General features: G+C 38.0%; 1 protein-coding gene across 2 annotated transcripts in view; it reads left to right on the forward strand.

The window, feature by feature from the left end:
* The window catches only part of CORIN (corin, serine peptidase), a 138,645-nt gene that overhangs the window by 72,179 nt on the left and 39,129 nt on the right, over window positions 1–27,337 (forward strand). For both annotated transcript variants that reach the window (XM_061352867.1, XM_061352856.1), the window contains exons 6-11: window positions 3,063–3,176; window positions 12,208–12,315; window positions 13,940–14,050; window positions 14,893–15,009; window positions 17,125–17,223; window positions 22,536–22,767. In XM_061352867.1, the coding sequence (XP_061208851.1) occupies window positions 3,063–3,176; window positions 12,208–12,315; window positions 13,940–14,050; window positions 14,893–15,009; window positions 17,125–17,223; window positions 22,536–22,767 (781 nt within the window). The remainder of the gene's footprint in view (window positions 1–3,062; window positions 3,177–12,207; window positions 12,316–13,939; window positions 14,051–14,892; window positions 15,010–17,124; window positions 17,224–22,535; window positions 22,768–27,337) is intronic.

The following is a 27,337-nucleotide window of genomic DNA, read 5'->3' on the forward strand; positions in this document are numbered from 1 at the left end:
GTGAAATCCATGCCCCTTCAGTCTAGGATGCTGTGCAGGACAGTGTCAAATGCCTTGCACAAGTCTATGTAGATACATCGGTGGCTCTTCCCTTATCCACCAGTGCTGTAACCCTGCCATAGAAGGCCACCAAATTTTCCAGGCACAATTTGCCCTTAGTGAAGCCATGTTGGCTGTCACCAGTAACCTCCTTATTTTCCATGTATCTCAGCATAGTTTCCAGGAGGAAACTGCTCCATCATCTTGCTGGGCTCTGAGGTGAGACTCACTGGCCTGTAGCTCCCCATGTCTTCACTTTTCCCCTATCTAAAAATGGGACTTATTTTTCGCCCTTTTCAGTCAGTGGGAACTTCACTAGATGCCACAGCTTCTCAGATATGATGGCTTGGCAAATTCATCTTCCAGTTCCTACAGGATCTGTGGTTGCTTCTCATCGGATCCCATGGACGTGTGTACCTTCAGGTTCCTGAGATGATCTCAAACCTGATTTCCTACTGTGGGTGGTTGTTCATTCTCCAAGTGCCTGCCTTGGGCAGTGTGGCTAGAGCTCCTGACAGTGAAGACCAAACACAGAGAAGCCACTGAATGCCTCAGTCTTCTCCATGTCCTGGGTGACCAGGTCTTCCATTTCCTTATGGAGTGAGCCCACATTTTCCCTTGTCTTCCTTTTATCCGCAATGTACCTGCAGAAGTTTTTGTTGTTGCCCTTGACATCCCCAGCCAGATTTAATACTGTCGGGGCTTTAGCTTCCCTAACCTGATCCCTGGCTGCTCAATTTCAATTTTTAGTTTTTCTTAAAATTCCTTCTGATTTCTGCTGGGTATGAAAACTGAGAGAAGGAAAAATTGATTTAATTCTTCCTTTTGTTTGCATATAAAACAAAGATAATTAGAAGGATGCTCACTTTAAGTAAGAAGAAATAGAGAAGTAGATTGGGTTGGAGTCAGAATGGATAGGAGCAGAATAGGATAGAGATGTATTAGGAAAGTAGAGTCAGAATGGTTTATAAGTGCTTGAACATACTTTTGTTCACAGCCCAGAAATGAATATGGGACTCTGGAATCTTTGCTTTTCTGATCTATAGGAAAAATGGACAGATAAAAAAATACCTTTCTTATTTTTTACCTTTGTTCTCCTTTTGTAACTGAAAGTGCCTCCAGAAAAGGGAGTTTAAATGGAATGTTAGCAGTGTGTTAGTTTAGGACTGAACTTTAACTTAAGCTCTGTTTTTGTTTGCCCAAGAATGTGCTTAATCAACACATTATTGTGAATAATACTTCACTGTAAAGAATAAGTCCTTATACTATGAATCCTACTGAGTACAGAACCAAGTAAAATGTTCACACAAATATCATCATAGTCATTGATTTATTAATGGCTTAATCTGAAATTTATGGAGTGTGTTACCTTTGTGCTATCATTTACTGCAGTGCCAAATTGAGGTCATAAAAGCTAATGCTACTAAAAATTCTGTAATTGCATATTTGGTTATTTTTTCTTAATTTTAAACTGTATTCTGCATAAATATGCATGTTGGTAGACATCTTATGAAGAATACACAATTATGATGAGAATACTCAATATCCATTTTTTAGTTTTGACATGTAGATTATACTTTGCAGACTTTGTTAAGTCTCAGGTTCAGAGAATAAAGGGAGGAAAAATATGAACCAAATTCTTCTCTAGGAATAGGAAAATACAAATTTAGACATTTTAAAATGGGAAAATTTGAGTTATATTGTGGTCAGGTGCAAAATTACTTTAATGGAGGAAGTGATTCTATAGTGGCTGCTGAAAATGATGGTTTTTCATACCTGTGATTTGCATTGTGGTCAGGTTTGAAAGCTACAATTAGAAATTTTGATTGTCCTTGGAATACTTAGATACAAAGTTTGAATTACAATGAAACTTCTATGAGTAGAATTTTGAACTTCCATGAGATTTTGTTGTTTGAACTTGCTGTTCTCACACATGGATGTATTTACTAACTTTATATTGGCAGAGTGATGGGATTTTTTTCCTCCATCTCTAAAAGCTATTACTCATTTCAGTTATGTATTCTTAGAGTAAAATTATTGGATTTGGGTTTTTTTTACTGACCTTTTACAAGAGGTGAAACTCTGTTTTCTTCAGCTTTGTTGAGTAGCCTGACAGTTAACTCTGGCTTTTGGAAAAAACCAAACCAAACCAAACCCAAACCGGTTTTGCACTGAATATTTGCTTTTGTACTTGACATCTTTACTTTGCATCCCCATGTATGTCTGTATGCTTTACAGGGACTTTTCTCAGCCAGTGGTTGTTTGTTTTTTTTTCCGTTTTTAAGGCAAAGGCTTAGAAATTTGGTCTGTATTGCATGGACTAAGGTGTAAACAAATTAATGGTGGTCTGCATCTCTGTGTTTTAAGTGCTTTGAAGGACTTAATGGGAAGGCATTTATCAGTTCCCTCCCTCTGAACATAATGCCCCTGCAAGGCATTTCCAGTGGGATACCTAAAGCTCTAGGGAAAGTTTTCTCTTTAGGCATCTTAATTCCCCATATATCTAATAGCAATAATGACTGTTTTCTGGTGTTCAGAGAATTATAAGAATGAGGAATCCTTTACCTCTAGAAAGATGTCTGTGACACTGTTAGGTCTTGACGTGGTAATCTTTTGCCAAACATTTAGGCTGGGAAGATCCACCTATTGTAACTGTAGTTGGATATTTAATCTGGTACATCTATTTAATTAAAAAAAACACAAAAACACCAAAAAAAACCCCAAACCCCAAAGCTTCTTTAATCTCATTCTACGGCCACTTTTTAACAGTTACTCTGTACAGCAGCTTTTTAGAGGTAATGATAGATTAAACCTCACTGATTAACTCAGCCTAGATAGCTATTTTTGAAATATCATGAATTAGATGAAAATGCCAGTTTGCACTTGATTGAATTTGATTAATTTGGGGTTTGTTTATTAAGAGCCTTGATTAAGACTCACTGTTCTAGCCATCTTTCTTTTCTGCTTATTTCTGCTTACTCTGAGAAGTTTAAACACATTCTTTATTTTCTTCTCTTTTGCAGCACTGTGTGGAGGAGAGGAGAGTTTCTTATGTGCCAGCGGAATCTGCATCCCAGGGAAACTGCAGTGTAATGGCTACAATGACTGTGATGATTGGAGTGATGAGGTCCATTGCAGTAAGTTTGTTAAACCTTGAACTATTCCACTGAAGCACTGAATTCCTTCAGGGATACCTAAAAGCTGTTTCTCTTGGTACAGAATGGGAGCTTTGCATAGTATTTGAGCACAATTGGTATTTAGACTCTCAGCTGCCATTGAATGTGTTTACCTTTGCTCACTCTAGTCACAGCATGCATTTTTTTAATCTAGCAAATTTTATGCCTGGTAGGAGATTCTAAGATTTCTGCAAAAAGCCATAAGAAAATTACGGAGTATTTGGGTCTTTTTATTTATTTTTATTTTTTTAATGGATCAAAAATGTGTATCAGAAAAGCACTTCTGATAATAAACTGAAGACTGTCAATTGTATCTTTTTCCCAGTCCTTGGCATTGATTTTGGAGCAGATGCAAAATCATCTGTTTAGAAAGTTGTCTTGGTCTCAACCCTGGATGTGGTTTATTTAAATAAATCCTTGTATATGGTGCAGTAGAAAAGAAAAATGGAAAATACATGCTTAGTACCTCAATTTCTTATTTATTTCTCTATGGTACTGTGTATCTTTAGATTTCCCATGTGTTTTTCTGTGTTGACAAAAACATCCTTGGACTACTACCTTTGGAAAAGCTCAGCAAATGTACGGTAGGAAAACAATGAAAAGGGAAAAAAAAGAAAAGAAAACAAAAAAGGAAAACGTGGCACAATGACTGAATAGGGACTATAGTAGGACATGATGGCACAAAACAGCACTGTGCATTCAGACTTTGGAAAATGTCAGACCTTGGGGTGAGTTCCAGGCTCTGCAGTTTGGACTGTTCCCAAAAGATTTGTTCATATTGGTGATTTAAGAGCCTGGGCATTCCAAGACTCACAAATCTGCTTTTGAGGAAGTTGCTGATAGATTTTATCTGGAATACTCCAAGGAATAAATGATGGCTGCAATTTCCTCCTGGTCTCAGTATGAGTAAGTCTAGAGCTTGCTTTATCTTTAATAGCCTACAATTTATTTAATGGAGGTTGATATAATTTTGATTATGATTATCATTGATTATGATAAAAAATAGGGTATGTTTTTATCTGAATTTTTCCTGTCAAGTTTTTAATGTAAGCTAAAAGAGTAAAAAATGCTTATGAGACTATGTCTCTTGAGTTCCATTAGAAATGGGAAAAGAAGAAATTGGTAATATAACAATAAAAGTATTACAAGCATTATAAATTTCATAAGTTAAGATTACCTCTAAAAGAAAGCCTGTGTGTTAAATGATACAGGGTTTATAGGCAGAGGATGTCTTTTATTAGCAGTTGGTGAGAGGGGGTGGAGGTCAAATAAGACCTTCTTGAATTACACGGCAGAAATAGCAAAACTGAAGGATGACTTATTTGCCTGAAATCTTGTCTGATAAAAGATGCTGTGTTTCCAGCAGACCTTGCACCTCTTAAATTCTTGAGTTACTCCACAGAATAGTTTGGGTTGGAAGTGACCTTTAGAGATCCTCTAATCCATCCCCTGCAATAAGCAGGAGTGTCTTCATCTAGATCAGGTTGTGCAGAACAACATCCAGCCTAGCCTTGGGTGTCTTCAGGGATGGCATATCTACCACCTCTCTGGGCAACCTGTTCCAGTATTTTACAGCCCTCACTGTAGAAAACTAGGGGATTGGACTAGATGACCTTTGAAGATCTATTCCAGCCCTAACTATTGTATGATTCTATGCTCTGGTTGCTGCACTCTTGGTCACTTGTGCTCTTTAGGCTGCTTTTTATAGGTGTGGGATTGGCTGTGCTTTCTCTGGCAAAGCTCAGGCATCAGTCAGCATCTCCTGCGAGAGCTGCTGGCTCCTGACAGATCTCTGATCCCCTGGTGTTTCTCTGCCTCAGGAAACCTCCCTGTGTGCCAAGATCTACCACTTCACTGTAGATCAGGCCAGCTCTGGAGCAGCTCATCTCAGTGACTGGCCACAGTTAGAGGAACATTTGTACCGAAACTTATTAAGGCATGAAAATACACCATTAAGATGCTCAGAACAACATCTTTGCTGTTATGGTGTACTGTTTGTTTTTGTTGGCAAGTAATAATCCTAAAATGTTTCTGGCACAGCAGTGTTTTATTCCTGGTTTAAATTAAACACACTTTTTAAAGTTGCATTATTTGGAATATTTGCTTCCAAATATTCCAAGAAGAGACTTTTGAGCACCCTGGCAGTTCGTATCCCCTTTTATGACAAAGGGCACAGCCACGTGGGAAGGCAGCTATATTCTTGGTCTCATTGGAATTAAGAGGTTTCTTCTTCCACTGAGTTAAAAAAACAGCACAATTACTAAACTTCCATTAATGAAAAATAAATGGGAAAAACTACTGTTAACCAAAAAAATACATTTTCTTCAGGTCCAGGCAGTATATGCAAGTTGTAAGTGTATGAGTAGTTAGAGGAGTTTGTCATCTTTGGCAGTGTTCAAGGCCAGGTTGGACAGCTCGTTAAACACCTGGTCTAGTGGAAGGTATCCTTGCCTGTGAATGGGGGGTTGGAACTAGATCCTTTCCAACCCTAATCATTCTATAATTCCTATAGGAATCATTATAAATAACTGAAGGCTATAATGAATTCATAATTAATTTTATTAAATTATTAATATTTTAATTTTTAAAATGTCCTTCTATCAAAGTATAGGCCATCAAATTTAATTCTTATCCTGGGTTTATTCATAAGGTATTTCAGTTCAGTTTGAAGATAGTTCAATAACTTTAGCAGTGACTGGCATTTCCATAATAATGAGAACATTCAGTTCTCCAAGGAATGTAGTTGCTATTCACCATTTAATTATTAAACAGTTGGCAATATCTGAGAAAGAAAACAGAATTTTGAATATTCAGGCTTTGCTCTATTTTGTATAAGCTGAATTGTGACTGTTAGTGCTTACACACAGCTTGCCAGTGTTTAGTGGGATTCAGAGCAACACACAGAAAAGTTGTTCCTTTCTTATGAAGTCCAAACTGTATTTGCTTATAGGAAAGTTTTACCTAGCATGGAATGAATTATTTTTTTCAGATTTTGTTGTTAGCCATGAGGATGGGGGTAATATTGAACATATGAAACAAAAGCAGCAGATTTAGCTTAGAGGAAGCAACATGAATACATTGAAGAGGATAACTAGGTGTAAACATACGGCTCACTTCTAGACTAATTTCTGCTCCCTTTGTTGCTGGGAGCTGTTTTGTCTGCATGAAACAAAGACTGTGGGTAATATGGGGGGGGGGGGGAATATTTGGACTCTGTGTTCTAGCAAACAAACTTATGTAGCAATAGGCAGTTTAAGACCAAAAATTACACAGAAAGACAAGTATTTCTGCTGCTTGATTCATGTGAAGAGACCACATGAGACTCTTCATGTTGGCCAGTATGGTGAGGAGAATCTTCTTGTTACAGTTACTTCCCAATGAGATTAAAAGGCCAGGCTTTATTAGAATGTAAAAGAAAAAAATAACCCTCTAAAAGGAAAAAAAAGAAAACCTTTACAAAAGAAAACTGAAAGAATCTTGGTAAGGCAGAATAGAAATGGATTTGCAGACAAAACTGCCTTTGCTGACTGTGGCCTTGAAAGTTGGCTCTTTGGGCTTGGTTTCAGTCAACTCAGGACCTTTCTTTTCCTCAGTGTATTTGGTCCTGTTGTTTTTTTTTTCCCTTGGTAAATTTCTTTAGCACAGTGGAGCCCTGTCCATGTGTTTATTTCCTGTTCTTTTCAGCTATGTTTCAGAACGTCTTTGATGTGCTTTAGGTTTACCTGTTGAACTCTCGCTCTGCCTCCTCTACTCTGTAAATGCTGTAACATAATATAGAATTGCATGCAAACAGGTAAGTTTCTCAGGGATGACAATAATGGTGCTGATAATTTGGGGGCAGAAATAGATTTCTCTCAGCTGCACACTATATTTGAGTTAAAATAATGCACTCTGATAGATGTTAATGAGAGGGGTTGAAAACTGAGGCAGATTGAAAACTAGATGAATGGTTAGGCCCGGAGGGTAGCAATCAGAATTGCAATATAATATGTACAACAGTCTGATATAAATTATTTAGCTTTATGCTTTGCTTGAAATCAAACAATTCAAATTAATCGTTGTTTCTGTAGGAAATAAATGTAACAAAACTGAATGGGTAACCTCAGTGAGAGGAAAAGGCCATATGTATCCTAAAAAACTTATTTTACTCATTTGCACTCAATCTCATTGGTTTAATTGTCTCACCCCTAGTATGTACACAAGTGGTCTGGCCAAATCTCTTGTCTGACAGCAAAACCCACTAGGCTTTTATGTCCTCGTACTATTTTGTTTGGCAGCAACGGTTTACTCTTATGACAAACATTTTACAGTCTTAACAACCCTGTATCACCTGGGTTGTTGCTGATCTTTGGGTTGACTGCGGCCTTGGTCGATTTGCAGATGATGCCAAATTGAGTGGGAGTGTTAATCTGCTTGAGAGTAGGAAGGCTTCATGGAGGGATCGGGACTGATGGGCTGGATTGATGGGTTGAGGCCAATTGTGTAAAATTCCCCAAGGCTACATGCTGGGTCCTGCACTTGGGTTACAACAACCCCATGCAGTGCTACAGGCTGAGGAAAACTGCCGACAGAAAAGGACCTAGCGGTGTTGGTCAACAGCTGCTGAACATGAGCCAGCTTGTGCCTAGGTAGCCAAGAAGGGCAACAGCATCGGCCTGTATCAGCAATAGCGTAGCCAGCAGGGCCAGGGCAGTGATCATCCCCCTGTACTTGGCACAGGTGAGGCTGCACCTCAAATCCTGTGTTCAGTTCTGGACTCCTCACTACAAGAGAGACATTGAGATGCTGGAGTGGATCCAGAAAAGGGCAATGGCGCTGGTGAAGGCTCTGGAGCACAAGTCTGATAATGAATGGCTGAGGGAACTGGGGATGTTTAGTCTGGAGGAGAGAAAGCTCAGGGGGACCTCACTGCTCTCTACAACTACCTGACAGGAGGTTGTAGTGAGGTGGGGTTCGGTCTCTTCTCCCAAGTAGCGATCCAAGACAAGAGGAAACAGCCTCAAGTTGTGCCAGGGGAGGTTTAGATTGGATATTAGGAAAGATTTCTTCACCAGAAGGGTTGTCAAGAATTGGAACAGGCTGCCCAAGGAAGTGATTGTGTCACCATACCTGGGGGTATTTATAAGACATCTGAATGTGGTGCTTAGGGATGTGATTTAGTGGTGCACTTAGCAGTGCTGGGTTAACGGTTGTACTCGATGATTTTAAGGGTCTTTTCCAACCTAAATAATTCTATTTGGATTCTTGTTGCTTTATCTTGTTTCAGGTTGTTATTCATCTTCTTGCTGCATGATTATTTAAATGAAATCGCACTTACAGTGTTCTGTAGTAAGTAACATATAGCATTCCTTTAAATCCTGTTCTGCTCTTGCTTCTGACACCTTCATGCACACATATATTTCCTTTCCTATTTATTTAATACTAAGGTTAATATTTTTTTATCCATCTCTAAGTTTCTTCCCCCGTTTTTGTTATGAAAAGACATCTGAAGTAATAGCAGAGGAGCTTGCTTTGTCTGCTGCTTCAGTGTCAATTCCATAACCTGGTAGCTGCAATGCTGTGCTTATCTCCTAAGACAAGAGGATGAGGTGACAAGAGATGAAGCCCATTCACCTCAGTATCATTGGTCTTGAAGGCACTACTCAATCAGGTTTGGTTCATAATTTGAGATTAAAAAAAAAGTAAATGTATCCAGAGGCACCCTGCTGGGATGTCCGGGTTCCTGTCGAAGCTTCCTGCATCTGCAGTCCCAAAATACAGGACTTATTATATTTGTTTTAGATATTACTACATTGGAGAGATGTCTTTGGTTTTTAGTTATGACATACATTAGGGACAGAGTTGTCTGTCCCTGTACAGGTGACTTTATCCAAGCTAAATGTCTAAACTAGCTGTATGGAAAGTCAGCCAAGGGAAACAGACACTTCTGATGCATGATTTGTCTGATTTGAAGCAGATAATTTAGATGGCCTATGTGCTTTATAAACCAAATGATGTAGATGTCTAAGGTTACATAAGCGAATCTTACAGTTGTGCCTCCTTAGTTTTAATGTTGAAAATCATATGCGTTATGAAATGTAGAAGTCTCTGTTTTTAATCTTTTTAATATTTATTAATAATTCTTGCTAGAATCTCCTTTCAGGATTCTGCATCAAGAAACTGATCACATGATGCAGTCTTTTCTTTTCCTGGCTCTTGACTTGCATTTTTCTCTTCTTCCCTTTGATGGGCCATAATAAGTACGCAGGCAATAGTTAAGCTTTAGAAAAATCCATGCCCCTTTTTGAATGTACAGTTTAATCAGCTGTGTCACTACTTTCACAGCTGCAGCCGAAAACTGGTATTTAGGATTTCACCATGTTTCCTTTACCATTTAGTTTGTGACTTTGTGCAATGTAGGTTGCCAGCTGAGGAATCGGAATTCAGCTCAGCCAGCTATCACATAGAAATCTGAACAGGAAAGAAGCTGTAACAAAGGTCTACAAATGCACAAATTATCAGTGCCAAAACTTGTGTCTATCAGAAGGATCCTGATGAACAAGTTTTACATGTAATGTACCAAATGCAACAGGCTCTCTTACATCCTTCTGGCTGCACTTAGATGCACACTTTCTTAATACATACATTTGCTTCCTCTTCCTTCTTTTGTGACTTTCTCAATCATAGTTCTCTTTCACCAAGGATGAACAAGATGAAGACCATTTTGGTAATGAAATACAAATGAAACTGCACACATGGGCCACTGCATGCCATACCCCGGGGTAGAACGTCTTGTTGAATTAAGGTCTTATTTACTCCTTGAAGGCACAATTGAGTGGTACATTGAATCTGCACATATGTCTTTAAACATACAGCTTCAAAGTTTAAAATCCCCACATCTTTTAATGTAAAATCATGAGTGTTTGGCTGAGGTGATTCATGGTCAGAAGGACAACATGATGCAATAGTGAAGTGGTGAAAACAGGGTATGTGTGAGTAGAGATCGAACGGTTGCAGAATGCAAAGGTTTGACCAGGGTTTATTTGTGTTTTGTGGAGTATACAATAGGAATTAGTATTTAATTGCATGAAAACTGAGCTCGTACCATCATTGTCTTTTACATGTGGTAGCTGCAACGTGCCCATCTTATTCTGATGGAAGTAACTAGCTACCCCATACAATATATTATTGCCATTATCTTGAAGAAAATGTATGCTAAGACTGTTAGATTTTCATCAAGTGAATCTTATTTCCTTGCAAGGAAGTTTGTATTCTTTTTGGTTACCCTGTCAGTGTGGGCAGGAGAGCTGCCATACCCTAAAGGACAGTGTGCAGCTACATAGGAATGAATGTAAACAGGAATGAGGGTATGGATGGAAATTAAACAGTAAACTTACCCAGAGGAAACAACATAGGAAAAGACAGCTTTGTTTCATTTGATTGAGGAGCAATACGAACACAGAAATTGTCAGTTACAAACTGAATGGTAAGGATAAAGACTGCCAGAGTACTTCATGCCATTGCAAACTCAAACCAAGTAATGCTTAGAATTTTGCTTTCAGCAGGCTGTTATTCTGCTGAAAGTGTTCTGTTCTGAAACTAGAACTTAAATATTTTCATTTAGTTTGGGTTTTTTGGTATTTACTGATCTATGCCTTTTGTTCTTGTAAAGTTAAATTAACTATTGACTACAAAGCTCACGGTTTAGCCATATTATTTTACATTATGCCCTGAAACATTGTCCTTTGCATTGTGCTGTAAATTTTATTTGTACTTTCTAAGATGATGTGAAACTCGTAGAAAGCACAAATGCTTCTGTGGGGGAGTGGATGAAGTGATTCACGTTCAAGTTACAGAACTGAGGGTGGTAAAACCTTGCAAAACTTAGAGCACTCACCTAGGAGGTGGAACACTTGGCTGACATTGATCTGGAGGGATAGAAACCCCACTGCATCTTCTGAGAGAATGCTGCACCTTACAATGTGTAATATACTTAGAAGGACACCCATCTTTCAAAGTGTGACCACTCTGCAATCTTGAACACAGGAGTCACATGCCAAGAGGAGAAAAACAAATGGTATCATGATTCTGTTGCTTAGTGATAAAGCATCTCAACTGAGAGGAAAGACTTGCGCCTTGTTTCACTGCCTGCTCTTGGAGCGATCTTTGTATATTTTCCAGGAAAGAGCTCATTTAACATGCCCACTTATCCCAGTAAGAAAGGGCACAAAGAACTTCCTTGGTTCCACTGGCATAGCTTCAAAAGGAAGAAGGGGTGTTCCAGATACTTGTTCTGTATCCTGGTATTCTCCCTGGAAAAACCAGATGTGAAGAAAAAGCCTAGAGTTAAAAAGTTATTACTAATGGGACCAGACACTGCCAACCCTGTTTTCTCTTCTTGCCCCTTTCTTAACTGCTACAAGTTAGATTCCATGTTTCTATCAAACATTCTGGATATTCTCAGGGAATATCTTTCCGGGTTTTACTGAAGGACTCAGCCATGGAAAGAAAGGCTAAACCCACCTAGGGCTGACAGTCTGAATAATTATTTGATCAGACAGCATTAGGCCAAATTCTGCATAAGGCATAAAACTCATTCAAAACCATTGCAAGATCAAAGATAGGCTAAAAAGCATGGTCTGGGAATCTTGATTTTGCTGATAGGAGCTTCAGCTTTACCTAATACCTACATCAGGTTCTCAAGTCTGTCCTAGTAATCTAACTGATGAAACCCACAACCTTACTCAAGAGCTGTACATGTATAAATATCATTAAACATTTTGGTCCGTATGTGTAAACAGAGAGCTTTCTCCTCATGGCATTGATCAAAAAATTGCTTTTCATCTTTCTTGTTCTTCCATATTAGATTCTAATAAACTGAAACACATTGGGTATTAATGCATACCTGTAAATTGGGGTGTATCTTTAGCTAATTTACATTTAGTTAATACATTCATAGCTTATATGAATGTTCCAAAGTCATGTTAACATTTTACAAAAATTTGTTTTGTAGACTGCAGTGATGATGTATTTCGCTGTGACACAGGAAAATGCCTAAATTATACGTTTGTTTGTGATGGGTATGATGACTGTGGAGACCTTAGCGATGAACAGAACTGTGGTAAGTGAAAGTTTTATGCTTTTCTAAAGTCTTTAAGATACCAGTATCACCTAAATCAGCAATCTTTTTCCTTAAACTATTGAAAGAGTAATATACCCTGCTGTTATTCTCTTTGGGCAAAGTAAAAACAGCTCACAAATTTTATGTGCCATTTGTAAAGATTTAAAGGAGCGCTCTGGGTCCATCAAAATTTTGAAGGTAGTGGTATTTTGAAGGAACACTGTGATTTATAATTTGTTTTAAACTAATTCAAGATGTTATGTTTGCTTCCTTGCTAACATGGCTGAATTTAACTGAGATTAAAGGAAACCATAAGAGCTTACACTCTGATTATGGCAACTGTTTTGTAGCTGAACTGTTTTTACATAAGCTTCAGAGTGAACTGGCATATTTTGATGGTCAAATTATGTTTCTTTCAAATTCTGCTTTCAGTCAGCTTTGTATGCCCTGCCTTCTTATATTTGTCTTTCTACCTCCACTTGAATTGCATAGGGAAAAGATGAAGTTTTGCTATAAAAAAGAATAATTAGCACATGTAAATATTACAAAACTTTGAAAGCCTTATTTTTTTTAACTTTTGCTCCTGGTGTTACACCTAAAACAAATTAAGTGCTCTAAAATGGCTGTTTAAAATTTAAAATATTATATCTCACTTTTTTGTTTTTCTAAGGAAAATCACAGGAAATTTCAAAACTAAAAATCAATGCACATTTTTTCTGATAGGTGTTTTTATGTGTCTTCTCCAAATTAAACATACTTGTAAGACTCCAAGATCTTTCACTACTTTTTGTCAATTCTGGTTGGTCCTTTTTGGTTGGTTGGTTGGTTGGTTGGTTGGTTGGTTGGTTGGTTTTTGTTTGCTTGTTTTTCATAAACCACCTTTGATTCAAGACTTTTCTGAATGTTTATCTAACTCCTACCATCGTTATCTTGAGATAGTTTTCTTTTTATATAGAAAATTTAAGATCTAACTTTTTGTACAGTTTATAAGTGGGTCTCATATCAGACTGTCTACACTCCCTATTTATTTTGGTGTAAAATCAGACTGCTCAAAAGAATGCTTTTATTTATTTGTGGAAGCACTTGGGTAGGAAAAGTAAGATGAAGATTGGAATAGTTTCCTTGTAGATCATTCTTATGAAAAATTCTGAGTGTATGCAAAAAAAGGTTCTGATTAAGTGCCAAAAATGGCAAATGAAATATTTTTTTTTTACTTCATAGCAAAAAGATAAATGTAGGGAATGATTTTCCCTGATGGCTACTGGAAATGTTGGCTAACTGAAAGGCACTTCATTATGGGAATAAAGAAGATCTTTTAATCTGCTCAACAAATGTTAGAAATGTGATTATTTGCAAATTGAAACAACTGTGCACCTGAGAGAAGGAGTAAGTGCATCACTATCTATATAGGCAATAGAATTCAGAACATATGTAACTAATCTGCCAAAAATATCTCCAGGAACAGAAAAATCTCTTACTGTATTTTACAACTTCAAAATGGCTCAATTTTAAGAATGATTATCATATAGGCATAGGACAATTGATCAAAATCACAAAATACACAAATTGTACCTTATCCTTTTTTTATTTCTTCCCCCCCCCCCCCCGTTTGAATTTTAATTAGATTGTAATCCGGTGACACATCATCAATGTGGAGATGGGAGGTGTATAACTGCTGATTGGGTATGTGATGGTGACCATGATTGTATAGACAAATCAGATGAAATCAATTGCTGTAAGTTCCTTTAATTTCTAAATCAGTTTTTTATTTCTTTAAAAATGAAAATAATGTAAGATAAGTAGTATATTTACTTACTACTTGTAAGGCAAAACTGCAAGTTTGTTTTGCAAAGTTTGCACTTTATAATCGTCCCTACTCAAAGACGATGCAGCAGATTAAATATTTGTTGCCATTGTTGAGAACTCCCAGCATTGCCTTGTGTTTCAGCTTAATTACAGAATTACTTTTTTGTTAATTGTGATGTCCCCCTTAAAGAATAATGAACAAATGTATATAATCTCTTTAAACTTTAGGCATTCTGAGTTTGTGACAGCTTTCTCATGTGTCTGTATGCAACCTGTCAAAGCTTGTCAGAGTTTGGACTTCTCTATTCTCCAATGATAATGATGTATATCTGCAAAACAGCTACCCTAGTATATTGCCAAGGTTGCAAAATCAAGCCTTAGGGAACTAGCATATGTTTTAATGTGATTAAAGTTGTCATAAGAGATATACATACATGGCTTTGATTCTTGCTGCCATTCAGTGCTTGACCTCACAACCACTATCCCAGAATTTTCCCTGAAACCTAAGAATCTATTCTGAATTAAAGAATGTAAGTGGGCAAAGAAAACATGACAATATTCAGTTGAGTAAAAATGATGCTTTTGTTGGTTTGTTGTAGCTGTAAGGTGTTGAAAGCATAGCCTACATACAATGAAAATGCCTTCTAGTGACTTTCAGTGCTAAGCAGTGTTACTAGCTTATCCTGAAATAACTTCAGGATAACGTTCAAAAATAATTAAGACCTTCATTAATCTAAGTTAACCAGTGTATCATCATTTTTTTCTCTCTAGCGTGTCACAGTCAGGGTCTGGTAGAGTGCAGAAATGGGCAGTGCATTCCTAGTGCATTCCAGTGTGATGGAGATAATGACTGTAAAGATGGAAGTGATGAAGAAAACTGCCATGAAAGTAAGGGTATCCCCCATTTTACTGTTACTGAACCTGCCACTGACTGCTTTGTTCTGAAGTGTCTTTAGCTAAAGCTGTCTGACATTTACTTTCATTCCCTTTCAGATAACACTTGCTAATGTTCTCTGGTGTCTGCTTTCACACAGGAATTTGTAAGCAGAGCTTTAGTAGCCCTTAAAAATATAAAAAGTTAAGGAAATGGAGGTGACATTTAGTATAGGTTTTGGTTATCTGACATGATGAGCTATTACTTAAATTGATATATATTCACATTGTCTGCAGCAATTAGAAGCTACTATCACAGGAATTGGTGCCATTTGAGAAGGAATTTTCCCATGAAAATTATTTTTTCTTCAGTACTTGGGAATCAGAGAAAGGATGTTTTCCTAAATAAATTAATGATTTAGTGTGACTAAGGAAAAATGTATGAAAATGTAAGCTTTCACAGCTACTTAGTAGTTGGCTCATTATGGTTTATATGAAAGAAAAAGAAACCAGGCAGTTTCTTCAGCCCCAGAATATGTTTCCCCAAAGACTTGTGTCCTGTGGTACATTCTGACACTCAGAAAGAAATGTTGTAATGTTGTGAAGGTTTCACAATATTTGAGGATATTTCTCACATGTAATTCTCTTGTTTATGGTAAGGTAGGTTCAGATAACAGCCTTTCCTTCAATGTGAGAATTATTAATGACATACTCTTTTGAATTTAATTTTTAAAGAAATTAGTTAACTTTCTGTAGAAAACCCTACTGTTGTCAGATGTAGTGGTAATAAGAAAACCTATTCAAAAGTTACTAGAGTAGAACACACCTGTTATCATAAGATAAATACACAGCTGGTTCTGTGATCCCTTCAAAAGAGAGAGTAGAGTGTGTTTATAGAAATTCAGCATTGACTGTGCTTGCATCAAAAGACTCTACGTTGCACCAAAATGAATTTTAAAGAGTTGAAAAATTCTTCCCTGTGGGATAAGAATGGGTTGGAGCAAACTTAAAAAATTAATTTTAATGTAATTATTTCTAATAGGTTTAGAATTTAAGAAGTTTTCCCTACTTTTAAAGTTCAATTTTGCAATCAGCTGCACCTGTAAAATAAGAGTCAGTTGCTACAGCTAAAGAAAGTACCTCTATTGCTTCAATATATAACATGTATGAAAGAAAGTAAATCCATATTACTACACTGTCAGTTCTTCGGGATGTGGCTGTTGTCAAGATCATTGAAACAAGATGTTTCTTAAGCATCTTCTGTACTCCACTATAAGGACACCATGACTGATTAATGTTCAATAATAATCAATTGCATAGTGCGATACAAACACTAAGTAGTAGTTGCAATAACCCATTTTAAAGAGGATGAGATGATGAAATCCAAACTGTTCAGTCTCTGTGTACAGAGTATTAAATTAAATGAATGCTTTTGCAAAAGTCACATTGAAGAGAGAATTTAATGGTTTGGAAAGGAGCTATCACCACTGTGACACAGAGAGAAGTCCAGCGATTTGTCAGCGAAACTAACTACCCAGGTGGTACGTTCAGAAATGTTTTGATGAAATGCTGGTTTTAGTTGCTCTGAATTCCATTTTTAGGACCATAGCCTTTTGGGGTTTCTTGTTGTTGTTTGTGCTTTAACCGGCCAGAAAAGGACAATGGCACTTCAGCTTTGATGACCTTTCTTCAGGAAGATTTTTATTGTCCACTAAAATAATCATAAAATGAGAAGCAGATCAACTGAATGGCACTGAGGAATGATTCCCAGAAAATATTCTCTTTCAACTAGAACCTATTGTTCCCTCCGAAATCTGATTTATATGACTTTTCATACTTTGCCGCAGAATGGTGGTAAATGGTTTTCAGAGATCCATACCTCTCAATTGGGAAATGGGATATAAATTCTTATTTTAAGTATACAGGTAAAGGAAAGTGACATCTGGACACTCCCGCACGCTTTCCTTTCTTACAACATTTTCTTGCTGCACTTGAAATGCTGTAGGGTGCTTAATTATGTAAAGTAAATACTTAATTGTAATGTAAACTCTGCATTTTCTCATTGCTACACTCCAGTAATTTTTATTAGTCTGGTAAATAACTAGAATAGTAAATTTCTATTTTCCTCAGGTCAAACCCTCTGTCAGGAAGGAGACCAGAGATGTACTTCCTGTCCTGATCCCTGTGGAACTTCTCTCTGTGAGATGAGAAACAGCCAGACAAACTGCAGTAAGTAGGTGACATGCTTCGCACTGTCACTGTTTTAGAATGGTTTAGAGTATAATGAGGATGCAGGCTAGGACACGGTAAATAATACTTTAATTTACTATCTAATGCACACGTGTAATGATTAAGTATTGAAAAGGGCAAAGTTGAAACAGAAGTTCCATCATAACTTTTTATTATTGATGTACTTACAGATGCTCATAACATTTGACATTGAGATATTTTCCCTTTCCTTTGGCTTTTCTAACTCCATTCTTGCTTGGGTAATTTCTCTATGTTCCACTTCAGTGCTGTATCCCCTCTTATGTCTTCTGTGTATATTTTTGTGTTGGAGCTTGGTCAGGAGAATCACATTCAGACTAGGTGGTCTTATGGCGCAGTTTATCACAGAATCATAGAATCATCTTGACTTGCTTTGCGTTGGAATGGACTCCTGTGCTCCAAGGAGGCTCTGTATTAAGACCATCTTGCTGTCCTTCAAGCAGATATCAACATGAATAAAATTCTCATAAGTACCAGGCCTGCAATCAGGAGGCATCCTCTGCTCTCAAGAAGGGTTCATCTACATCCTCGTTTTGTTAAAGGTGGTCTGCAGCAGATGCCTATCATGTACATCACCTGTGTAAATCTGGCCTTTAATGCATAATCATACTATTCAGGTGAGAAGGAGCCTTCTAAGGTGATTGGAGTGGTAGGTGTTGGGGTTTTTTACTTGCCTGTTGTGAACCAAACAGAAATACCAAACCCCAAGAAATATTTAGAAAGGGTTAAAAAATGGGAAGGAAAACATCCAAATAACACAAAGCTAACAAAAATACACTTTATTTTTTAAAAACTTGTATTAAAATCTTAATTTTTAAAATAATATTTCTTTTTCATTGTTGAAATCTCAGGTATCTTCATTGAATTATCTCAGTCATTTTCTCATCTGTGTCTTGCAATATTATGTCCTGTGAGAGGTTATCCCTCTCCTGGTGAAAAGGAAGCAATATACCTGGGCTAGGTACACTAAAAAAATGAGAAGTAAACCATAAGGTATCACAACAGATCAAATTACTTTGGTTGTTGACCACATCTGCAGTTCCTGCTGAAACCCCTCGAAACTGTAGGTGTCTGGCATCTCCACAGAAAACAGTTCTTCAAGTAATCTTTCCTTGTCTTTGCTGAGACTTGAATGTCATATTTTCCTGATCTTTTAAGGTCAGAATACACAAGTATTGATTAAGATATAATTGCTGACTTGAATAACTCCACTTTAGCTAGTCACAAATTTAAATGGGTATAATAAGATTGATCCTCTTTGGGCTGAATGCTCATGGGAGTGAAGGATATTTAGTCTCAGATCTCTCTGTCTGAGGAGAAGCATCAGCTTTATCATCCTGAGCCTTTAAGAACAGGTGTTGCTTCTCAGTTTCTCCATGTGAAGATCAGCTTTTTTTATTTGAGCGTTACTGACATTGCCACAAAGCTGTGGTTTGCCCAGGAATGGGCTTCCATACTTCTATTTATTGTTTCAAAGTTTTACTCATAATGCTTCCAAAAGTTAACAGGCATTACACTAAACCCTGGTTTATATGTTTAAAATTGTAGTAACTTTACATTTACTCAGGTCAAGAAAAGACAGTATTTTGTAATTGTATTTATTTTTAAATACATAGAGCTTAAACTGATTAGTAAAGACCATGTAAAATGTATCTGACATATTGTGACAGAAACAGCATTGGAGTCACAGCTGATGGCTGTGTAATCACCAGCTGTCCATAGGACAGGTCTTCTGGGTGGCAAAAGGCACCAGCAGCAGCCTTACCCAACAAGTACAAAAATGTATAAATACCCACATCAGCCTCTTCCTCTTACCTACTCAGAGAGCAGTTCCCTCTTAAGCAAATTACCTTTCATAACAAGCAGCTACAGCCCTCTAAAAGGCAACAGTCTTTCCAGCAGTGTGACACAATTCAGTTGCTTTCACAAAAAGAGAGAGCTGAAAGTGTATTTTCTTTCTTGGACTCATCTTTCTTGTGGATAAATCAGTATGAGAATGACTGTGGTACAGAACAGTTTGCCCAAAATCTTCTCTGAAAAATGCAAATTTTTGTATCCCATTGTATGTATTGGAAAGTAATTTTGGAAAATGTTTGAGTGCCTGGCACTATGTTACAAGACAGTGAAAAACTTTTCTTGATGTGTGATATTTGAGTTCTAAAACAATGTTCCTATTCCATGTCATAAGAAGCCCAAGAGCGTTTTAGTGAAGATACTTCCTTAGCGTATTATGGGCAACAGTCCTAAGTTCTCAACAGGAGTAATACATAATCTGAATTAGATTTGCAGATCATCTCTCTCCCATTCTGGTCCAGTGAATATTTAATTGTTTATACACAATGGAACAGCAAGAGAATTTGGGAGAGGTTTTTCTTGCATAACATCTGGAAGTAATGTTGTCTTTTTTCGTGTTATTTTTGCTGTTCATATTTTGACCAGAGATATTTCATCTTTGGTGAGACATGAGAATTCCCATGAAAAAAGTCAGTGTTGACAAAGAAGTATTTTCTCACTCAAATAACACTTTAGTTGGAAAATTCCAAAGCATAGGCCACATTTCTCAGTGTTGGTTAAAGTGGATATTCTGCATGAGTGATAACGTCTGATCAGTTTAGCAGTAATAATATATTTAGTATAACAGAACAAATATCTGAATGGAGAGTGTAAAGACAACAGAGGGAGGCTATTTTGGTTTTTTGGTGCTCTGTGACAGAACTGAAGGCAATGGGCACAAACTGAAACATGGGAACATAAGAATAACTGAATATAATGAAACACTTGTTTTACTGGCAGGGTCTTTGAACACAAGTTGTCTGGAAGAGGTTGTAGAGACTCCCTAGACAGTTAGAAGCTGTCTGGGCATGGTTCTGCAAAACCTGCTCTAGGTGGTCGTGCCTAAGCAGCGGGATTGGACCAGATGATCTCCAGAGGTCTCTTAGAACTTCAACCCTTCTACAGTTCTGTGAAATACCCCATTGACATATGTTACTATGTTTGGAACTAACTTCTGCATGGTAGATAGAGCAAGTTAATACATGAAGATATTAAACACAGGCATAATCTGATGGTTTATGAGTTTGGTTTCTTGGTTGTGGGGTTTTGTTTTGAGTTTTTTCATGTGGGTTTGTTTGGTTTCTTGGGTTTGGGGTTTCGGTTGGTTTCTTTTTCTTTCTTCCTTTGTTGTTTTTAGTGTGATGTTTGTTTTCTGTTTTTTTGCTTTTTTTTTTCTTTAGGATAAGATGCAATGAATTTTATTCCTTGTTTCCTACTCACTAGCTTGTTCTTATATGTGCTATAAATAAGGGAGCAGCAAGAAAAACTGTAGGACAGATATCAGAAGGAAAGATTAACATTTGGGTTACTTGAATTCAGTCAGGTGTTCCCCTGGAATGTATATTCTGTTTGTTACTCTGCCTGTGGATTGTACGGAATTGGGTGTAAGAGTAAAAAGTTACTATTTTCAAACCTACAGTGACATCTTTGCATATAATGCAGTAGAAGCATTCTAAACGCAGTGAAAAAAGGAATTGTAATAATATTGAAAACATGTAAAGTGAAAAATTGTATCTTGCAAAGGCATTTCAGTGGGCTAGATTTTCTCCTGGAATTCACCTAAATGCCTATAAATATGAGTCATAACAAATGAGAGACTGAAATGTGAGCATTTCTGCTGTTTAGTTTCAAAGTAATGTCATACAACACTTAAAACACTGCATGTGCTTTTGGGTCCATTTACTCAGGTTACATCATGAAATACTGATGAGCATGTAATATTCTGTACACATCAAGAAAAGATGCTTACAGGGGAAAAATCAAAAGACAAAACCAAACTGATCTGGGCAACTGAAGTGTGGGAGGACAAGAAAGAGTTCAAAAGGAACAGGAAATCACAGTAGTGTGATGAGGATTTTTGTAGTCTTTGAACCTCGTATACCCCAAAGCTGTAACTAAGTGGTTTGAGATGACAGAAATATGTGCAGTATGCAAGGATTTAGCAGAGAGGTAAAGTTGTATATAAAATGAACTTCATATTCTTCAGATTACAGGTAAATACTAAAAGAGGTTATAACAGGGAACACCAGTCCAAGAATGACAGTTCAGCCGATCAGCTGATTGACTGACTCTTGGGCCTTCTTCCTGTCAAAGGTGTAGCTATAGAATCACACAGTTGCCACAACTGGCTGGTAGACAATATTAATCATGTTAAGATACGTTTGCTTTCAGAACAGGCAAATATATTTGCAGTCTTTTGGTAACAAATTACTTTATTGTCGTAATTTTTTAGTATACTTTTTCAGTACACTTTTTCATCGAAACTTTTCTGTTGTGGTGGAAAATTAAAAAGTAACTATTTCTGATTACCAGCTTGAGAAGAAATACAAGAGCTATACAATATTTTAAATCTAAAATACTTGGTCAGTTTAATATGTGTTGTGATGAACTCCCTAAAAGCTGAATGACTTTCCTATATAGCTATAGTCAGTGTGATCATATGGACTTGTAGCTGTTGCATTTAGTTTGTTCTTGCTTATCATTCACTTTATTATCAATTATGCCTTATCTGAATTTAATTATTAGCATGTAGGCTGTCTCATACTCAGTGTTTGTGCAATACAAAACACAAGTGTCCTCATTCTTCCTCCAGATCTTGGGATGCAAAAAATAAAATAAAAAAACTTGCCTTCTGCTTTCTGTACAGAGAAATTGTGGAATTTCTGTCATTAGAGATTTTTCAAGACCCAACTAAACAAAGCTTTGAGAAACCTGATCAGCCCTCAGAGCTGACAAAGCTTTGAGCGGGACATTGGACTAGAGATGATCTGAGATCTTTTGCAACCCAAAGTATCATATAATCCCAGTCTTCTTAATTTTGACAGTTGCCCTGCCAGTGTGAGTTGTGTTATGGGAGCATTGCTTTACGGTATAGGAACTCCTGAAAATTATCAGAAACTTATTTTGAAAAGAATAAACCTGTTTTTAAAGAATGGTTTATTGTACCATGTTAAAGTTAAGATGTTACTCAGGAAGTTAATGCATATCGGTAAGGGGACGTAAGTCTCTGAATAGGTTGTTAGGTAGTCAGAGGTCAAACCCACCTTTCTTATATGGGGTCTTGAGCTTTGAAACTTTGTAGTTTCTCAAGCCTTTGAGGAAATCCCCTGACTGATAAATTTGTTAAATTATTTCTTCTGTATTTCATTTCATCTCACACCATTTGTGTTTCTTTTTTTTTTTTGTTTTGTTTGTTTTGTTTTGTTTTCTTTCTGTGAAAGGTCAGTGTGAATCAATTACTCTGGAGCTCTGTATGAACTTGCCTTACAACTATACTTATTACCCAAACTACCTGGGACACAGGACGCAGAAGGAAGCTTCTATCAGCTGGGAGTCTTCTCTTTTCCCAGCCTTGGTTCAGACCAACTGCTACAAGTACCTTATGTTTTTTGCCTGTACAATCTTAGTACCAAAATGTGACCCCCATACAAATCAGCGGATCCCACCCTGCAGGTACTATACTATACTTCATTTAATTTTTGACTGACATTGTCCGTCATGTTAGTCTTTCCCAATTTTCTGTTACCATTCAGAATGCAGAAATTTTGGTTTGCAATTCCATAGCAAAAAGTAGAAAATGATATTTTAAAAGGTCATTAAATTCAGTTCATTATACATGTGTATTAGTGATTTGACTAGTTTCTGAAGTACTCAAAACAAGGAGAGGAAGAGCAGTTCAATAATTTTCAATATATATATATTGAATAAAACAGACTTTCATTTTGAAGGGACCTACAGTAATCATCTAGTCCAATTCCCTGACCAATTCAGGGCTCACCAAGTTAAAGCATGTTATTAAGGGCATTTTCCAAAAGCCTCTTAAATACTGACAGGCCTTGGGCATCAACTGCCTCTCTAGGAAGCCTGTTCCAGTGTTTTCAGCCCTCTCTGTCAAGAAATGCTTCCTAATCTCCAGTGTAAACCTCCCCTGGTTCAGCTTTGAACCATTGCCACGTGTTCTGTCACTGGATACTAGGGAGAAGAGGTAAGCACCTCCCTCTCTGCTTCCTCTCCTCAGGAAACTATAGAGAGCAATGAGGTTGCTCTTCAGCCTTCTTTTCTCCAAACTAGACAAGCCCAGAGTCCTTAGCTGCTCCTCATAGGACATTCCTTCCAGCCCTTTCACCATCTTTGCTGCCCTCCTTTGGACTCATTCAAAGACCTTCACATCCTTCTTAAATTGTGGGTTCCAGAACTTCAGACATCACTCAAGTTGAGGCCCTACAATGCTGAATACAGTGGGATAATGACCTCTTTTGACCAGCTGGTTATACTGTGTTTGATGCACCCCAGGGTGCAGTTTGCTGTCTTAGCTGACAGGGAACGCTGCTGAATTGTATCAAGCCTGCTGTTGACCAGCACCACCAGATCTTTTCCCCAGGGCTGCTCTCCACCCACTACTTGTACAATTTATACTTGTGCCTGACGTTACTCTGTCCTAAGTGCAGAATATGGCGTTTGAGCTTGTTAAATTTCATCTCGTTAATCATTGCCTGATACTGCAATCTATCCAGAGCCGTCTGCAAGACCTCTTGTCCCTCAAGAGTGTCAACAGCACCTCCCAGCAGACTTGCTGCATTCAACTCCTGCATCCAGATGATTGATAAATACAATGAACTGGCCCTGAAACTGAGCCATGAGGAACACTGCTGGTGACCAGCCAGCAGCTAGATGTAGCCCCATTCACTACGACTGTTTAAGTTCTGCCCTTCAACCAGTTGTTCAGCCCACCCACCTCACATTTGGACAACATGTCCAGAAGGTTGCTGTGAGGTTTGTACAAAGTACTGTCCATTTCTGAGTTTGATTGGAGTTGTGCTGCTATAAAGGGTATTTAAACATAGAATCAACTAATTTAATTTGCAACATCAGCATTTGTAATAGTTTCTTGCATTTATATATCACTTCAACTATGCAAAGCCCTATTCAAATACCATTAACAAAACTTGAAATTTTAATGCATACTTACCTTTCTAAATTAGAGGAGTACTGCATCATTCTGAATTACAGACTAATTTAGTCTTTCTGTTTGTCAGAGTAACTTTTCTACCATCCTCATCAATTAACATGATTGTACTTTTCAGGGTTATGTTCAAAAGAAACTATGTTCTGTAAATCTTGTCATTTTGGTAGCAGCAGTTGTTGCAGATTAGGAGAGCTAATAAACCTGATCAGCAGGTGGAGCTCTTTGAGAAACTGGCTGCTAAAGCCTTCTTGTACTGTATTTCTGTATCTTTTAATGGGCCTACCTTGATAATATGGATTACTTAACATCTACTACCTTGAAAGAAAAGTGCATTGCAATTTGCAATACATGTCCTAAGGTTTCCTACCCTGTGACATTGTTGACAAATAGATAACATTACTGTTGTGGTTTAAGCCCAGGTGGTAACTCAGAACCACGCAGCCACTCACTCACTCCCCAGCTTCTTCCTTCTCCCATTCCCGGATGGATGGGGAGGAAAATTAAAAGAATGTAACTCCCACAGGTTGAGATAAGAACACTCCAGTAACTAAGGTATAACACAAACCACTGCTGCTGCCACCAATAATAATAATGATAAGGGAAATAACAAGGGAAGAGAATACAACCACTCACTACCCACCGACCGATACCCAGCCCGACCTGAGCAGTGATCTAGCCCTTCCGGGTAACTGCCCCCAGTTTTACATCCTGGGCATGATGTGCTGTGGTATGGAATACCTCTTTGGTCAGTTTGGGTCAGGTATCCTGTCTCTGCTTCCTCCCGACTTCCCCTCCTCCCTGGCAGAGCATGAGACTCAGAAAGTCCTTGGTCGGAGTAAACATTACTGATCAACAACTAAAAATATCGGTGTTATCAGCACTGTTCCCAGGCTGAAAGTCAAAACCACAGCACTGCACCAGCTACTAAGAAGGAGAAAAATGACTGCCACTGCTGAACCCAGGACAATTACTTTATCTAGCTATGTGGTTCTTAATGTAAGTTAAGAGTAAGTCACAGGGAAATTTACCCAGATATTGTTTAATTCTTGCATAGGGACCTAACAGGAAGGTTAGAATATTTTATATATGCGAAGTTACAGAGAGGTTTATGTAAGTTCTTTCAGGCTTGCTTGTTTAATTTCTTTTCTTTCTTTTTCTTTAAGAAAGCAGTATAATCAATAGAACTAAATCTGGCTAGGGATATTAAGGGCAACAAGAAAAACTTCTGTAGGTACACTGGGGATAAAAGGAAGACAAGGAAAAATGTGGACCCCCTCTGTAAGGAAACAAGAGACCTGGGACGTGGAAAGGACCAAGGTAGTCAGTGGCTTTTCTGTGTTTGGTTTTCACTGACAAGTGCTCCAGCTACACAGCCCAAGTCACAGAAGGCAAAGACAGGCACTTGAAGAATAAACAACCACCCACTGTAGGAGATCAGGTTTGAGATCATCTCAGGAACTTGAAGGTACACAAGTCCATGGGACCTGATGAGATGCATCCACAGGTCCTGTAGGAACTGGCAGATAAATTTGCCAAGACATCATCCACCATATTTGAGAAGCTGTCTGGTGAAGTTCCCACTGACTGGAAAAGGGGAGAAATAACCCCCATTTTTAAATAGGGGAAAAGTGAAGATGTGGGGAACTACAGGCCAGTGAGTCTCACCTCAGAGCCCAGCAAGATGACAGAGCAGTTTCCTTCTGGAAATTATTCTAAGATACATTAGTGATTATCGGTGACAGCCAGTATGGCTCCACGAAGTGCAAATTGTGCCTGACAAATTTGGTGGACTCCTACAATGGGGTGTGGCGTTGGTGGATAAGGGAAGAGCTGTTGATATCATCTACCTGAACTTCTTCAAGGCACTGTCCTGCACATCATCTTTGTCTCTAGACTCGAGAGGCATAGATTTGACAGGTGGACTACCCAGTGGATAAGGAATTGTCTGGATGGTCATACTTAAAGACTTATGGTCATTGTCTCAATGTCCACATGGAGACCAGTGATGAATGGTGATCCTCAGGGATAGGTATTAGGACTGGCACTATTCTGCATCTTTGTACGCAACATGGATGGTGGGATTGAGTGCACCCTCAGCACGTTTGCCAATGACATCAAGCTGTGTGGTGTGGTCAACAAACTGGAAGGAAGGGATGCCATCCAGAGGAACTTTTACAGGTGCAAACCTCTTGAAGTTCAACAAGGCCAACTGCGAGGACCTGGTCGACTTGCCTGGGTCAGGGCAATCCCAAGCACGACTGCAGGTTGAGCGGAGAATGGATTCAGAGCAGTCCTGAGGAGAAAGACTTGAGGCTGTTGGTTGATGAGAAACTGGACATGAGCCAGCTTCAGTGTGTGCTCACAGCCCAAAAAGCCAACCGTATCCTGGGCTGCATCAAAAGGAGCATGACCAGCAGGTTGAAGGAGGTGATCCTGCCCCTCTACTTTACTCTTATGGGACCCCACTTGGAGTACTGCGCTTAGCTCTGGGCCCCTCAACATGAGAAGAACATGGATCTGTTAGAGTGAATCCAGAGAAGGGCCACAAAATGATCAGAGACTGGGGCACCTGTGCTATGAAGACAGGCTGAGAGGGTTGGGCTTCTTCAACCTGGAGAAGAGAAGGCTCCAGGGAGCCTTTATAGCAGCCTTGTAGTACCTAAAGTGTACTTACAAGAAAGCTGGTGAGGGACTTTTTTATAAGAACAAGTAGATGAGCTGTAAGATCTCTTCCAATCCAAATCATTCTATGATTCTATGAAAATTTGGCTAACTTATTCTAATGTACAGGGATAAACGATAAAGGTTCTTTGCTTCATCAACTGCATACCTAGCTAACAGATTTTAAGAAGTATCAGAATATAGTTGCATAGTTTTCAAATTTAAGGTATTAAACAAAGAGAAACTTGTAGTAACCTTAGAATTATTTAGTTTGAAGTGAACCTCTGAAAGTCATCTGATCAACTTCCTTGTCAAAACAAGATAACATCATATTTAGATCAGATTGAATATGCAATATAAAATTTTGCATCCCAGGATTCAAAGCTCTACTTCTGT

This window comes from Neopsephotus bourkii, unplaced genomic scaffold (assembly GCF_033783945.1).
Source record: "Neopsephotus bourkii isolate Nb327-2 ecotype Australia unplaced genomic scaffold, CSIRO-AGI_Nbou_v1 NB_54, whole genome shotgun sequence".
Taxonomy (NCBI): Eukaryota; Metazoa; Chordata; class Aves; order Psittaciformes; family Psittacidae; genus Neopsephotus; species Neopsephotus bourkii.